This window comes from Malania oleifera, chromosome 7 (genome assembly GCF_029873635.1).
Source record: "Malania oleifera isolate guangnan ecotype guangnan chromosome 7, ASM2987363v1, whole genome shotgun sequence".
NCBI classification, from domain to species: domain Eukaryota; kingdom Viridiplantae; phylum Streptophyta; class Magnoliopsida; order Santalales; family Ximeniaceae; genus Malania; species Malania oleifera.
Genome location: NC_080423.1, coordinates 82,937,411 through 82,952,908, shown reverse-complemented (window position 1 = coordinate 82,952,908; position 15,498 = coordinate 82,937,411). Strand labels below are relative to the sequence as shown.

Sequence of the window (15,498 nt, the reverse complement as noted above, 5' to 3'; positions counted from 1 at the left end):
TCTTATAAAGTCAATTTCACACACCATTTGGACAAATGCAATTTAAAAATGTTTTCAATCCAAAATTAAAATTAACAACCATCACTTAAGTTGTGTTTGGAAGTATGAATTTAAAATATTGAATTTGAATAAAAAATAGTATATTTTATTTAAATTTACACATTTTTTTTTTTAAAAAAAAATTCATGCCCTCACCATATTCAAAATAAAACTTTTGGGTCAAATAGCGAAATTAAAATAATCTCACAATATAAAACCACTTATCACAAAAATAAAAAATAGAAGTTTAATCCTAGGGAATTGGCGCAGTGGTAAAGCAGTCGGGCAATTTAGGAGGAGTATCGAGGGTTCAAATCCTAGCAATGTACCTAGTTGATGCAGCGAAACTGGTCCTGGGAAGCGAGTTGGCCAAACAACTAACCAGGAGGAAGGCAAACTAGGAGGAAGGCCACCATCCCGTGGGTTTGGTGCCACATCGGGGCGGGTCTGAAGGGCTCATCGATGACCGGAGTTTCCATGAGAAAAAATAAATTTAAATAAAATAAAAGTTAACAAAATCACTTACGTATGCATGAGAAGTGGGAAATCATGTGTTTGACCAGTTGACTCTTAGTCTGGAATTGAATTGGGATGATGAGCAGAGCGGCAGAAGCCAAGGTCCACCTTAAATAATGCATCCATCCCATCAGCCCCCAACCCATATAAATAACAAGGCAAACAAACCCCCCACAAGAGAAAATCACAGCTAGCTACCCATTGAACAAAACAGAGAGAGAAGGAGACGATGGTTACTCCTGCTCTGTAAAAATGCGATAGACCATCACATTTACATGAACATCATATCGTATCATATCAATTATCATCAATAATAAGTCTTGATGAAATGAACTACTCACCCTCAAATTCCAAATGGGTCAGACCAATCACGGCCGCCATCGATCAGGACCGTTCATCTCACAAATTCCACATCATGCATGTCGATCAAATCCCCTGTTTGCAGAACAGTTCACCTACTAAAAAAACCCACATATGATTTTGTTAAATATATATCTGTGTTTGTATGTGTGTCCATATATTATATATGACCCATTTGCAGAACCTTCCAAAAGCGCAACCGTTTCAGTCACAGAATTCTCCAAAAGTCAATGCAGAAGTGGAATTAATGCACTTTGCCGGATTGCCCTGCATCTCTCTAATAAAACAGATTTGCTTTCTCTCTTCATCTGCTCCACTCTCTTCTTCCCTTTCCATTATCCCTTCTCCTTCAAGTCTGCTTCATATGCACAGTTCACTTCCCTGATCAGCTTAGAAGTAGTTCTAATGGAGGAATTAAATGGTAATTGGTTCGATGGGTCGACATCGGACGACGAGCTCGTCCGGGAGCTCGTCGACAACATGTCTCCCTTCTTTGTGTTGCCTCCGGCAGAACTCGAGCCCGAAATGAGTCCTGCTAGTCAAGCAGCTATCAACCAGGTTGTCTCCACCATCTACTCCGGGCCAACCATTGGAGATATTGAGAATGCTCTGTACGTGACCAACAGCAAAAGCCCATTTCCAGAGATTCCGGAATCCAGGTTTGAGCTCATTTGTGGTTCAGGTCATAGAATCAATGGAGTACTGAATTGGGTTTATTGAATTTTACTTGTTTGGCAATTATTTGGATATTTTTCTTTTCCTAATCAGATTTCCAATACTGGAGAGGAATTTGAACAAGGTCGAGAACAAGTATACTCTGAAAATGAAGAGCTGGGGGAGTGGGATGGCCGACGATGGCTACAAATGGAGGAAGTATGGGCAGAAGTACATCAAGAACAGCCGAAATCCTAGGTAATTCTTAATTTCCTGCTAAATGAATTGATATATCCATGATTTTGGGGGTGAAGAATAGTTCTACACCATCCTATACGTTTTATTTTTTTATTTTTAATCTATTTGGTTTTCAATTTTGTCAAGAAGTGTTGCAGAAAAATGACAGTGTCTCTATTTTCTACCCTCCCTTAGATTTGAGGTGTTGCAGGCATTTTACGGCCGCCATAGTAATTAATTGGCTGTCTTTCTTCTACAAAATAAATAAATAAATATAAAAATTATTTGGTGGGGCACATTTTTGCCTGCTTGTTAAATTCGAAGACAAGGTTTTTTTTTAATGATTATTCAATTTTGGTTTTGATTTAAAAGTGTATAAAATAAATAATTAAATCTAAAAAACTATCTCTAGATGTTAAAATTTTTAGTAACAGGTTGTCAAAGCAATTCAAAATTGTAAAATCTGATTTTTAATTTTTTGACAGACAGTTGAAAACCAATAATAAAAACAAAAACTGACAATATAAATAAACGTATTTTTATAATTTAAAATTTTTATTTGTTAAGAATTTGAGATTATAACATTTTACATTTTATTTGTTAAGAATTTGTTCTAGAAGAAGATCTCATCTACTAGCATAACATCAGTGTTTCATATATTATTTAAAGTATATAATAAATAAGAGATTAATTTGAGTTAAAAGAAGTGTAGTTTAAATGAAATTTTTTTTGCTTATTATTTGACAAAATCTTACATGTAAAGCACTAATGGTATGCAGTAGTATACATTAATCCTAAGCCGATCATTTAATCAAAATTAATAGTTATTACTATATAACAAAAATTTGAACTTGTAAAGCATCATTATTATAGCATAAGAACATGAGCCTTTATATTTAGTAAGGACCTCACTTGGAATACACTTTTGTCATACTACTCATACCTTATATTTTAAGATTTTAATAGAATAAATAAAATATTTCATTGAAAATGACCTCTTATTATTTAAATGGTATAATTGTTTTGATATCACATGTTAGAATATTAACCTATCAAACACAAAGATCAGTACAATAATTGGGACATTGAGTAAAGTCCTAAAGTTGGGGGTTTCTTTTTTTCTTTTTTCTTTTTTTAAAGGGTAAAAGTCAGTGTTACTAAAATACCAAAACTGTCCTAAAGTCATACAAATTCGCGAAAATATATGAAGACAAGGTTTGGGTCATTTGTAGTGTCGAACATAATTCAGTTTAAACTGAATTAATCAATTGAATTTAGTTAGTTCGGTTTGGTTTCAAAATGGGACAAATTCGGGTATTCGGTTTTAAATTTTAGTTATGAGGAAAATGCAATCGGTTAACCGAATTATCCAAATTTTACTTAATTAATAATTAAATATAAATTAATTTTTTCTATAATTAATTTTTTTTTATTTTAGTTTCGGCATACAAATTATAAATTCATATATATTTTTTTTTAATTTCGGCATTCAAATTGTACATTCATATTTTTTTTAAAATTAATTTTAATTTTATTTGGTTAAATTTGGTTAACCAAATTAACCGACAATTCGGTTTGGTCAGGTACGATTCAGTTAAAGAGCTCAATTCGATCAGTTCGGTTATGGGGCGGGCCGGGGTTAACCGAAAAAAATCTGCCAGTTCGGTTAATTGGCCAAACCAACCGACTGCATACCCCTAATAATTTGTGGGGGAAATTTTTTTGGTACAATGACCTTTGACTAAGGACCCCATAGAAATGGTCTAGGTTTGACCTTTGAACCTGAAATAATGTTGTGTTTCAAATTTGTGCATGCACATTAAATCATATAGAGTGTAAATTGGATGGCTAGTTTGTTTGAGTGGCGTCATTTGCTCACTAAAATATAACATCGTTCAACTCTTACATTTGTCGTGTTATTCATTTTTTCCTGCTAAAGATACATCTTTGAATTTAAGGGCTTTTGTCTCTATCTCAATACTCGATCTGCCTAGTAAAACTTAATTAGAATACATTAAATACCCAAGAATGAAATAAATTTTATCTTTATAATTTCACACACTCATCATATAGTTTTTTATTCCATTTCACTCATAATTCATTCTACTCCAACATACTAAAAATTAGGAAAATTAATATTTGGTTTGTTATTGTTTATTAAATTTCACTAATGTTGCAAACAATTATAATATTTTTTTATGATAAATCTAGCGTTTGATTCGAAGATATCTCAATTCAAGTTAAAAAAAAAAAAAAAGGACGTAGAATTTGCATTGTCACATTAAGCTAATCCATGAGCAACCCATAGTATTACAGTCACAAGCATATGAGCAAACTAATCTCAAACCACATAAAGTTATGCTTAAAATAAAAATTGTCTTCTAATAACATCCAATATGATCACCGGAATTATTTTAAAGGTGGCCAGCCAATGAATCAATTTCAAGCAACCAAATCACTTCCTCGGATTGCTTATGAAACAGGAGCTATTACAGATGCACAAATCGAAGGTGCAGTGCAAAGAAGCAGGTGGAGAGATCGAGTGAAGACCCAGACGCTCTCATTGTCACATATGAAGGCCTCCACCTCCACTTCGCTTACCCATGCTTCCCCCCCACTGACAATCCGCCGCCCAAGCGCCCCAAAAGGACTGCCTCCCCACCCCATGACAGCCCACAGAACGCCGCCCACAGCCCGGTGACGAGCACATTGGCGGACTCTGCCCAAGAGGGGATGAGCTCGCAAGGGTTGCTCGAAGATGTGGTGCCTCTGGTGATCAGGTGCCCATCAAATAATAACACTTGCTCCAATTCCTCATCTTCATGGTGTCCTTCGCCCCTCACTTCACCTTCTTCCCTCTCCTGGTCTCCTAACTATTCCCCTTCACATTTTGATATTGGTATTAGGTGAATATATTTTTATATATATATAAATATATCCAATGGGCTAACTTCCAATAACTATTAAGCTGAGTTTGCTTCATGTGAATTATATACAATGTCGTGTAATAATTAAAGATCCTAATTGTTTCATAATGGTTAGTTGAATCAATTGTTATTTGATTTTTTCTGTGTTTATTCAGTATTTTGGCTATACTGATATGCAGTATGTGCATATATGTTTATCTCACAAGGGCACTATATTATCGAAATAGATGTAAAGAAGTTCTCTCCCCTCCATTGGATGCTTGTGTTGAGTCCGGCCTACTCAATATGAGTTCCTTATACTTTTCCAAATTCGAGCTTAATACGTAAGCCCAAAACTTTTATAATTGAGATTGATGTCTCACACACAGAGACATGCATATGTGCATGTCCATATTTTCAGAGTTGACTAATTTCATTTTTGATTTATAGAATTGAGCATATTATCCAAAATATGCTAATCTAAGTTTTATTCCATTCGATTTTGGTTTGGAGTTCTCAGTTTTTGTCGTAAAGGATTCAATTTGGTCCATCTTATGATCGCGGTTAACTGAACCAAACTAATATATTACAAAAATATAATATATATATATATATATATAAAATATAATATTTAAATAATGTAACTTAAAAAATTGTTTTTCAATAACAATAGACCTTAGATTAGTTACTTTTATATTTTTTTTCCAGAATTAAAATTTGGATTATGAATTTTGGTTTACGTTCAATTCATCGGTGGATGTTATTTAAATTATGTAACATGCTAATATCAAGTTTATAAATGTATGACTTCTCATTGATGCTTAAATTTTAGAGTTTGAATTTTAAATGTAATGTTGATTTTAAAGGAGAAAAAAAAAATTAATTTGTAGTCACTTTGAAATTTTAAATTGGATTCCAACAGTTCAATTTGGTTTGGATATCAACCAAAAAATTGGTCAATTGAATTTTGATAGCTATTTGAAACAATTTAGTTTTGGTTCATATTTTCTCACAAATTGAAGCTTTGATTCATTTAATAGTTTGAGGGGTATGGTTTAGTGAATCGAACTATGTCCAACCCTAAATGCAAGTTGATTTGAAATACAATGTTGGGTTTGTAGCACAAACCAACTCGCACTCATCGCATCCACAAAATAATTAATTAATTTATTTTTATTTTTATTTTTAAATTTTGTATTAGACAGAAAGAATAGATGGATTTGGTATTTTAGTGGTTAATGTGAATAACTCACAATATCTCATTTTTCCACTTCCCTAATTATAGCATTAGTAACCAAAAATAAATAAAATTATTGTTTATTAACAAAAATTACATAATTTCCTTTGTTTATTATTATTGTTATATTGTTTAAATGCTCTTATATTTTTCTTGCAACATCAATTTTTGGTATTGGCCTTTCCCTATATGCATATTAATGATTTTTGAGTGCTTGCATTACTTGTTCCAGATTGATTCGAGTTTGCGAGGTTTTCCCCTATGCATCTGCATCAACAATTAGTATCAGAGCGCCAATTTTCAACAATATTTTAGTGTCCCTTGATTATGAAAGTTGTTAAGGGAACCATAGGCCAGACACACTGTTGATTTGGGTAAACCTTCCTCTCCATAGTTTGGAATCCGAGGATTGTTAAGGTTGAGTTGAGATAGATTCAAAGGTTGGATTTCAGAATCTCGTCAAAGAATCAATTGGATAGACATTTGTTCACAGGTATTCCTATAGTACAAATTTATGCATCTTTTTCAAACATGTTCATGCGTTGCATGCATGTCATCAATGGTGAGAAGGAGCATTCCATATACATTACTTTTGAAGTTTTAATTGTCATTGTAGGAGTAGAGTTAGGATGTATCCTCACTTTATGCAACATATATTCATAGCATAGAAAATTCTTTCACTCAATATTTTATTTTATGAGCTGTGTATGATTAACTTCTCGTACACTTACTTCCTTTCCTTGTCGTAGACTGGCATGGTCTACATCCTGCTTTGGAGGCATGTGAAAATGATCCAAATCTAAGTAGTTTTTTTCCCACAAACATGGTTTTTATTTTGTTTCAGTGGCACGTGGTAATGTCGCAATCCAATTAGTTTTCCCAACAAACCGTGCTTATTTGTCTACCCTTAGGAGGCATGTGGCTAAGTTCTCAAACCCTTAGTAGTTTTCCCTATCATGGACTGGCATGGTATGTATCCTAATTTGGAGGTATATGGCAATGTCCCAAGTTCAAGTAATGTCTTTATTTTTTTACAAACTATGTTGGTTTGTCTATCATAGGTGTAAAGGTCAATTCTCCCTAACCCTAGGTAGTTTTTTTTTGTTGTAGACTGGCATGGTCTCCATCCTACTTTGAAGGCATGTGGCAATGTCCTAAATCTGTGTAGTTTTTCCCAAATCATGTTGGTTTGTCTACCTTAGGAAGCATGTGGTTAATTTCCCAAGTTCTAGGTAGTGTTCTTTTCATAAACTAGGGTATTTTAACCTTACTTTGTAAGCCTATGAAAGTTACCTAAATTCCAATTATTAAGAGAGAGAGAGAGAGAGAGAAGAGAGATAGAGAGAGAGAGAGAGAGAGAGAGAGAGAGAGAGAGAGAGAGAGGAGAGAGAGAGAGAGAGCATGCAAAATAAAAGGCACACTTTTGCAAGTATTCACACATTTTTCTAAAAGTTTTGCTATATGATGTCTGATCCAAAATTTGTATCTTTATCTTTATATGTTTATTACCTCAGGATATCGAAAGTGACGCTTTCCTATCATCGTATGTAACAAACATATAAAAAGAGACAGTTGTGGACACCTCATTCTGTCTGACCATTATATAGCAAAACTTTACGGGTTTTTAAATTTGTTCCTTCTTTTTCATTTAGTTTTAGTTCTTTTTTAAGCCATTAGTTAGAGGTGTCATCTAAAGTCTTCACCTAATAGAGATCTCTCATTTTTACTCTCTCAGCTTCATTGCCTTGAAATAAAGGTTCATTAGACTTTTGGTACAAATTGTTGTTTAATTGGACATTACAAGTACAATAAAAAAATACAAAAGGGAAAAAAATCGGTCTTCATCTTTGGACTCCTTGCTTGGGGCCTCCTTCATCTATGTTCACCTTCATGCACAAAGAGTTTCAAGGCTAATTTCAAATGTCAAAGCATTTCAAGCCCATTTTGGACCAGTTTTGTGATTGAAAGCCCATTGATGGCCTTTATGTGAAATGGTAGCCAAATTTGGGCTATGTTATGATTTGGGTCCACTACTTGTATTGTAGCCCAATTTGTGCTAATTGGTGATTTAAGGCCCACCATGGGCCTTATTTTGAAATGGCAACCCATTATGGGCTAATTTTGAGTGATTAAGGCCCATTGTGGGTCTTTCTTTTTTAATTAAAGCCCAATTTGGGGCTAAAGGGACCTTAGAGTCAAAGGCCCAATTGTGGGCCTTCATTTGAAATTTACGGCCTTTCCCACATGGTTGTTCCAAATGAACAACCGTGACATTCAATTTTACCTTTCTTCCCTATGCATCATTTTCCCACATGGCTGGTTCCATAGCCAACCATATCTTGTATTTCCTATGTACTAGTTCCCATGCTAGCATTGCCTATAAGTAGTGGCTAGGGGTTGAGATCAAAGAGGCTTTTGAGATATTTTGGGAAAGGGATTTTGGCACAAGCCATTTAAAGAGATCAAGAAAGAGAGCATTCGAAGATAGAAGAAGGAAGTAAGGCAAAGTTTACAAAGAAAAATTCAGAAGTCCGCGGAGAGGAAATCAAGCTAAAGCAATGAAGAAGGAAGGGAGAAAAGACTTGGGAGGTAGGCACCCCGTCCATTATTTATGTCTTTTAGTTCTAGATATTTGGTCGAAGGTGTGTTGTAAAATGTATGATTGAGTAGTTTCCAGGATCAAATCAATTTGCTATAATTTACATGAAAATGGTTGTTGGAAAGATATGAATTTGAGTTTAACAGAGTGGTCAATTTTTGTAATTCACAAAATGTTTTGAATACTACCCTAATTTTTATTTATCTCAAACCGAAATTCCAAAAGGCCGCCACCTAACACCTAAAACTAGAACCCTCAAATCCCTCAGCTATAACCCAAAATACCCAGAAAAACCCTTCCAAAACCCATGGTCAAACCCGAATAAAATGACCCTAAAGTTCGGGTCAACCGGACCCCCATACCCTTATTAAACCACCTATGACTTGGGTCAACTAACCTAAACACCTGATTCAGCCCCACCCAAATGCCTGAGTCAAGTGACTTAAACCCAAGTCAAACCAATCCGAAGACACAGGTAAACTTGATTCGAGTTAAAATACTTATGACCCAGGTCAACTTGGTTTGAATCTAAGTCAATATAGCTCGAATACCCATGTGAACTTGACCCAAGGAGTAGAGTCTACTCTCCTATACCTGAGTCCATATAAACCTAGCTAACTAGCTTGCTAAACATAAGCCCACCTAAACCCAAAACCCATTAATCACCTAAGCCTAATATAACCTAAACGGACCCAAGGCCCAACTAAACCCACCTAAAGTCCCTAGTCTAATCAAACCCAAAACCCAGGCCCAAATCCAAAACCTAAAACCCTTAAACCCACTTAAACTTAATCAAGAACACTAACCTACCTAGGCCCAAACTTAACCAAGCCCAAATTTAACCTAAACTAGTCCTAGCCTAGCCCACTAATTCAATTAGAACCAACCCAAAACTAGACCAAATTAGCACAAAGTCCTCGGCCCAAAACCATGACCAAGCCCAAAACTAAACCTGGCCTAAACTCTAGTCTAGAACCCTAACCTAACTCAAGCACTAAACCAAATCATACCACTAACCTAACCAAATCCTAAAGTTGACTTAGTCAAACCCTAAACCTCCTTGTTTGGTTCACAAGAAAAAAAAGGAAAATGCAAAATGGAAGAGAGATTGAAAGAATGGAAAATAAAATGAAAGAAATAAGGAGTTAGAAGAAAGAGAAAATGGGAATACCTATATGAGGGAGACGATCCAATTTTAGGATCTATGGTCAGTTAGTCGAGAGCTTGAAACTCTCTACCCTACTTCTAAATCAAGACTTGCAAAAGAAAGAGATCAAAGGGTGTTAGAGAGAAAGAATTAGAGAAATCAGAAAAAAGAGAAAGAGATCTAGAGAAAGACAGTGAGAGAACAAAAAAAAAGAGAAATTAGAGAGCGTGAAATAAAGAGAAAGAGATTTGGAGAGAGATTGAGAGAAATTAGAAGAGAAAGAGAGAGAGAGAGAGAGAGAGAGAGAGAGAGAGATAGAGAGATAGAGAGAGAGAGAGAGAGAGATATTGAGAGAGATTGTGTGTGTGTGTGTGTGTGTGTGTGAGAGAGAGAGAGAGAGATAGAGGTGGTTGCCTAAGGCAAGCACCACTAGCGGTGGCAGCCATGGTAGCTTTGGTGGCTATTGCGTTGGTGCGAAAGAGAGATAGAGAAAGGGGGAGAAGGAAAAGAGTCCGAAAGAGAAATGAGGGAAAGGAAAGAGAAAGAAAAGGAAAAGAAAACAATAGAAATATATATATATATATATATATATATATATAATTTTTTTTAAAATTAATTTTCTAGAGTGAATCACATGTCACTCATCAAGTGGTGATATGTGACACATTTTGGTCTGCATGTGGTTGATGACATCAGCATGATGTCACCCAGTGATGTAGCGTGATTCAAGTAATCCAATTTGTGTCTTTTGTTGATAGTTGGATCACTACCACATTAGTAATCCATGTGAGTGGATTTGAGCCTGTGGTAAGGCGCTATATGGTAGGTGACATCAGCATTACGTCACCCTGCCATGTGTCGATACACTTTGTTTTTTTTTTTTCAAAAAAAACTATATAGGCCATTCATGAGTGGTCATGTGTCACTCTTAGATAGGTGACACATTGCATGCCAGAGCCATTTCTCGCCTCTTCTCTTCTGTGAACTGGTTAACCTAGTTTGACCCACGTCAACTTGGGTCACCATTGTTGACCTAGACAAACTGATTGAACCGAACTGACTCAGTTCAGTTGCCTGAATTGCTCCCCTTTTTTAAATAAAAAAAAATGTTTAAAATTCATTTTTAATTTACCAAAAATCTTTAAAAATTGTAGAAAGTCACAAAAAATCAAAAATAGAGGAAAAATTCTTTGAGGTTTTTTTTTTTTTTTTTACTGAGAGAAACTAGAAAAAATGAAAAATAATAATCATGAAAATAAATAAAATTTTGGAAAATTTTCTTTACAATCTTTAAAAATTGCAGAAACTCCTAAAAAATAGAGAAGGTTCTTGTAAAATTCTAGGGTCCTTTTTGTTCAGTTTTAGTCATTTTCCAATAGTTTTTGTGTGGCTTTCTCATTGTGTGCTTTGCTTGCCACATGAATGGGTGTTTTCATTTTTATTTATGCCTACGTTGCCTACATGCTTGTGTGCATTTGTGCACCACCCCTATGAGGAATATTCAATAAATTGAAGTTATTTGGTGCTTAATTATTTCTTGAGTCTTCTCATTAGTGGTTCTACTCCACTCTTTGAATTTCGGTGTACACCTTGCGTAGAAATTAAGGGGAACAGTGTGATCCCAAAAGGGGGATGAATTGGGTTTTAAATCATTAGCGGATAAATTTAACCGATTCACCACATTATATCCCAATTAAAAAATAAAGGCGTGTATGTAAAAATAATAAGTACAATAAATGAACAAGCATACACGTGCAAAAATATAAACGAGAGAGAGAGAGAGAGAGAGAGAGAGAGAGAGAGAGAGAGAGAGAGAGAGAGAGAGAGAGAGAGAGAGAGAGAGAGAGAGAGAGAATTACACAAGATTTTTAACGAGGTTTGGTCAACCTGCCTACGTCCTCACCTTAGGCAAACCTACTAAGGATTTCACTAACCCTGCTCACTTAACAGGGTGGAGCAGAAACCGTTTACACTCCTTACAGGGTGGAGTCTCCCTAACTCCCTTAACTGGGTGAAGGCAAACCGTTACATACTCCTTAAAGGGGGGAGTCCCCTTAGCTCTCTTAACCGATTGGAGCCAAGCTGTTATACATTCCTAGTCCCCCTAGCTCCCTTAACTGGGCAGAGCCAAACCGTTACATACTCTCTAAGAGGTGGAGTCCCCCTAGCTCCCTTAACTGGGTAGAGCCAAACCTCTCCAAGTGATGTATCCTCACTTGGCCCACAGTTCACAACCCAAACCGCAAAGGGCTTGTTAAAAACAATTTTGTACAATTTAAATTTCTTCTCAGAGTAAGCAGATTTGTACACATTTAAAACTAAATGCACTCTTATATGATTTAAACATGAAACTCAGTAGAGTAATGATTTTCCTCTCAAAATATTTTTCAAATAAAACAATGAGAGTATGAAAAATGATTTTCTTCAAATAATGACCTTTGATAAAATTTAAAAGCAAAGGCTATCAAGTAAAATATATTAGAGTGAAATATGCTCTAGCCTTTTCTCAAGAAGTGTTTCAAGCAAAATGAATATCAATGAATACATGCTCAAAACTATCTGGAATTCTCCAAAATATTCTCCAAAAATATTTTCAAATAAAAAATAGGAGAAGTTAGGGTTTTCTTCCTTGAAATAAAATGAGTAGCCTCTCAAAAAAAAATATATGAAATTAATATATGCTCAAGGCTCTCTCTTGCATAACCCAAAGAAATTCTCCAAAAAATATATTTCAAGATAAGAGTAGGAGAATACTAGGGTTTTCTTTTAATATGATTGACCTTTCAAAAAACAAGAAAGTTTTCAAGCAATATATATGAAGTGAATATATGTTCAAACCCTTTTGAATTACTCAAAAATAATTTCTCAAAAATTGTAACAACCTGAAAATTCTTACCATTTTTTTTATAAAATATATTGTAAAATAAAATACTCTGATACCCCTAATAATCTCTACTATACATCTCAGACCCCAAGTGGATACTGAGGAAATTCCTGTTTACCAAGTAACATACCTATGTAGCGTAAAACATAAAGTCATACATCCATATTTACAATACCAGAATCCAGTATTTTCCCAAAATATACATACATAATTACTCATCATCCCAGCATCTACTACCCAAAACTCTTGAATGCTACACAAAAATACAACCCCCTGATAACACTTACCCTATAGGCAGGGTAGTGTAGACGACCTCTCTACCTGCTAGCCTGATCTGCTCATCTAACTGGATCACTTGAAAAATATTAAGTCACTAGGTTGAGACAACGCTCAGTAAGAAAAAATATGTTATTACTAGTATGTGGCAACTGAGTTTACATAAATAATTTACTGAAAAATAATTTACTGAGATACCATGTAAAATATAATAATGTGTAACTCATACCTACGTGACTTAAAATACACTTGTAATATTTGAATTTTCAATTTAATCATACTTCTAGTATTATAATATATCTACTGATATTGTGTAAATCTGTATATATATATATATATATATATATATATATATATATATAACTATGAAAACTACCCTAGAAATCTACATGTCATGATTTAACCCCTCATGACAAGGTTGTGCGGCCCGTAGGCGGGACTTAACACTGGTTGGCCGACCAGAATAAGTCAACTAAACTCCGATAATTAGACCGACCACCTCAACCCTAATTGACGGGGAGCCTGCCCACAACAAAGGCACGGTCGAGTACTGAAAATCCACATACTATCTGAGATATGTGATTGCACTTTGAACTGAAATAGCAATGGTACCGTGCTCTACTGATATCTAAACTGATTCATCGGGGACTGATACTATATAATACTATTTTCTATATATACATCTTACTGTTTTATCATGATTCCAAAATAACCATAACACCGTAAACTGTTCTGAAAACACTGGAATATTTGAATGAATAAACTAAGGTATCTGTTTGAATAAACTGAGATAACTAACTGAATAAACTGAAATATCTGAGTGTTATGGTTTTGAAATTCTGGAAATCATGGTATTCTACAAATATTTTCAAATATCTTTTTGTAAAATATCTGTCTTATGAAATATATGTCATCAAAATATTTGTTTGTAAATATATTGTAATAATTCTGTAAAATCTGGTAAAGCATATTCTTGTGCAAAAAAAAAAAAAAATGTAAATCATGATATTCTGAAAGACTGTTATAAATTTTAAACTGTTCTAATATTAACTCATGCCACACAACAAAATAAATAAAAACCACTGTACTGAAATCTCTATTTTTTGATAAAGAAGATAATTTATGCCCTATAAAATTTACCCCAAAACACATATTTATTACAGATAAAATTTCTCAATTTCCTAGCATAGTATATTTCCCTTACCTGGCTAACTGAACTCGCCTACTGATTCTCACTCATGCCCACGATGTTCCCAATCCCATAATCTTGAAATTATAACACATATATTTTCTTGTCAATCAACTCAATACTCAGAATAATTTTTATACTCATATTTCCTCAATTATAAATCATTCATTATCTTACCTCGACTCCTAGGAACACCCACTAGATTCCCTAACCTACCTGCAGTAAAAGCCCCAACATCCTGAATTCACAACACCCATATAAATCATACCAAACACCAGTTTAATAACATTTATAACCCAATATGGGTTCAGAACCACCTACAAACCAAATGACATAATCTACTTACCTTGATTTTGGGATGGTTCCCAAACTTCTCAAATCGAAATTTTGTTCCAGTTAAGTTATAGAGAATCTCCCCAGGATCAACGTGGCAGCTTCTGATTAACGAACCGGGGAGAAACGGGGCCAGATTTGTAGAGAGAAGTTAGAACAACCGAAACCTAGAGATAGAAACAGAAGAGGGGCAAAATTCTTTCTAGAAACGTGATTTTTGCACATTTATAGATGGCTGGCCACGTGGCCTCGTCGACAAGACACATCGACTCGCAGACGAAAAGAAGAAGAGAGCTCATCAACGAAAGTGATGAGCTCATCAATGAACCAAAAGAGTCTAAATTACCCCTTTTGGTATCTCTTTGTTGACGAGGCTCAGTAACTCCTCGACAAACCATATATGGGAGTTCGTCGACGAAGTCAGGGCATTCGTCGACGAACCCTACTTTACCTCCTTAAATTTTTCCTTCTTCTCTATTATTTAATTATTATTGTAAAGACCCGGTGAATTATATTAATTAAATAATAGAAGGAGGAGAGAAAAGAAATTGTAATTGGAATTCAACAGGGGTCTTATCAACGAACGCAATGCGTTCGTCAACGAACATGCTTGATGGGATCGTCGATGGGGACACATGTCTCATCAACGAGAAGTTATCAAGAGGCTATTTTTCGGTTCTTAATTTCATTGATGAGGGATAAGCCTTCATTGACGAATTCTCTTTATGTCCTCGTCAACGAGGGCAGGTGTATAAGTAGCCTTAAATTTGGTTTCAACGCAAATTTTTCAAGCAAACCAAACTCTCTCTCTCTCTCTCTCTCTCTCTCTCTCTCTCTCTCTCTCTCTCCTCTCTCCTCTCTCTCTCTCCTATTTGTCCCCTCTGCCCTCTCTCTAAGTTTTTGGGTCCATTCTTCGTCAGATCGACGATCCGAATCCGCCACGCTACTCCTGGGGAAGTTCTCTTCAAGTCTGCTGGAGTAGATTTTTGGTGGGACTAGCTTGAATTCCATCCCAAGTTTAGGGTAAGGCTTTATGTTGAGTATATGACTTTCCTACAGTTGTGGAATAGGTAGCATTTGAAGAAATACTGAAGTTTTGTTCAGGGCAATGTTGTTTACAG

At 35.0% G+C, this 15,498-nt stretch overlaps 1 protein-coding gene across 1 annotated transcript; it reads left to right on the top strand.

Annotated features, from left to right (window-relative positions):
- The first annotated feature begins 730 nt into the window (after nucleotides 1-730).
- On the top strand, nucleotides 731-4,871 carry LOC131159711 (probable WRKY transcription factor 49). Its single transcript, XM_058114827.1, has 3 exons — nucleotides 731-1,574; nucleotides 1,684-1,827; nucleotides 4,290-4,871. The coding sequence occupies exons 1-3, from the start codon at nucleotides 1,030-1,032 to the stop codon at nucleotides 4,714-4,716; spliced, it is 1,116 nt and encodes a 371-aa protein (XP_057970810.1). The 5' UTR covers nucleotides 731-1,029; the 3' UTR covers nucleotides 4,717-4,871.
- The last annotated feature ends 10,627 nt before the right edge of the window (nucleotides 4,872-15,498 follow it).

Coding starts and splice junctions, on each gene's coding strand:
- LOC131159711 (XM_058114827.1), top strand. CDS start 1,030: ATGATTTTGTTAAATATATATCTGTGTTTGTATGTGTGTCCATATATT. Junction 1,575..1,683: donor CCAGAGATTCCGGAATCCAG/GTTTGAGCTCAT, acceptor TTTCCTAATCAG/ATTTCCAATACTGGAGAGGA. Junction 1,828..4,289: donor AAGAACAGCCGAAATCCTAG/GTAATTCTTAAT, acceptor CTTATGAAACAG/GAGCTATTACAGATGCACAA.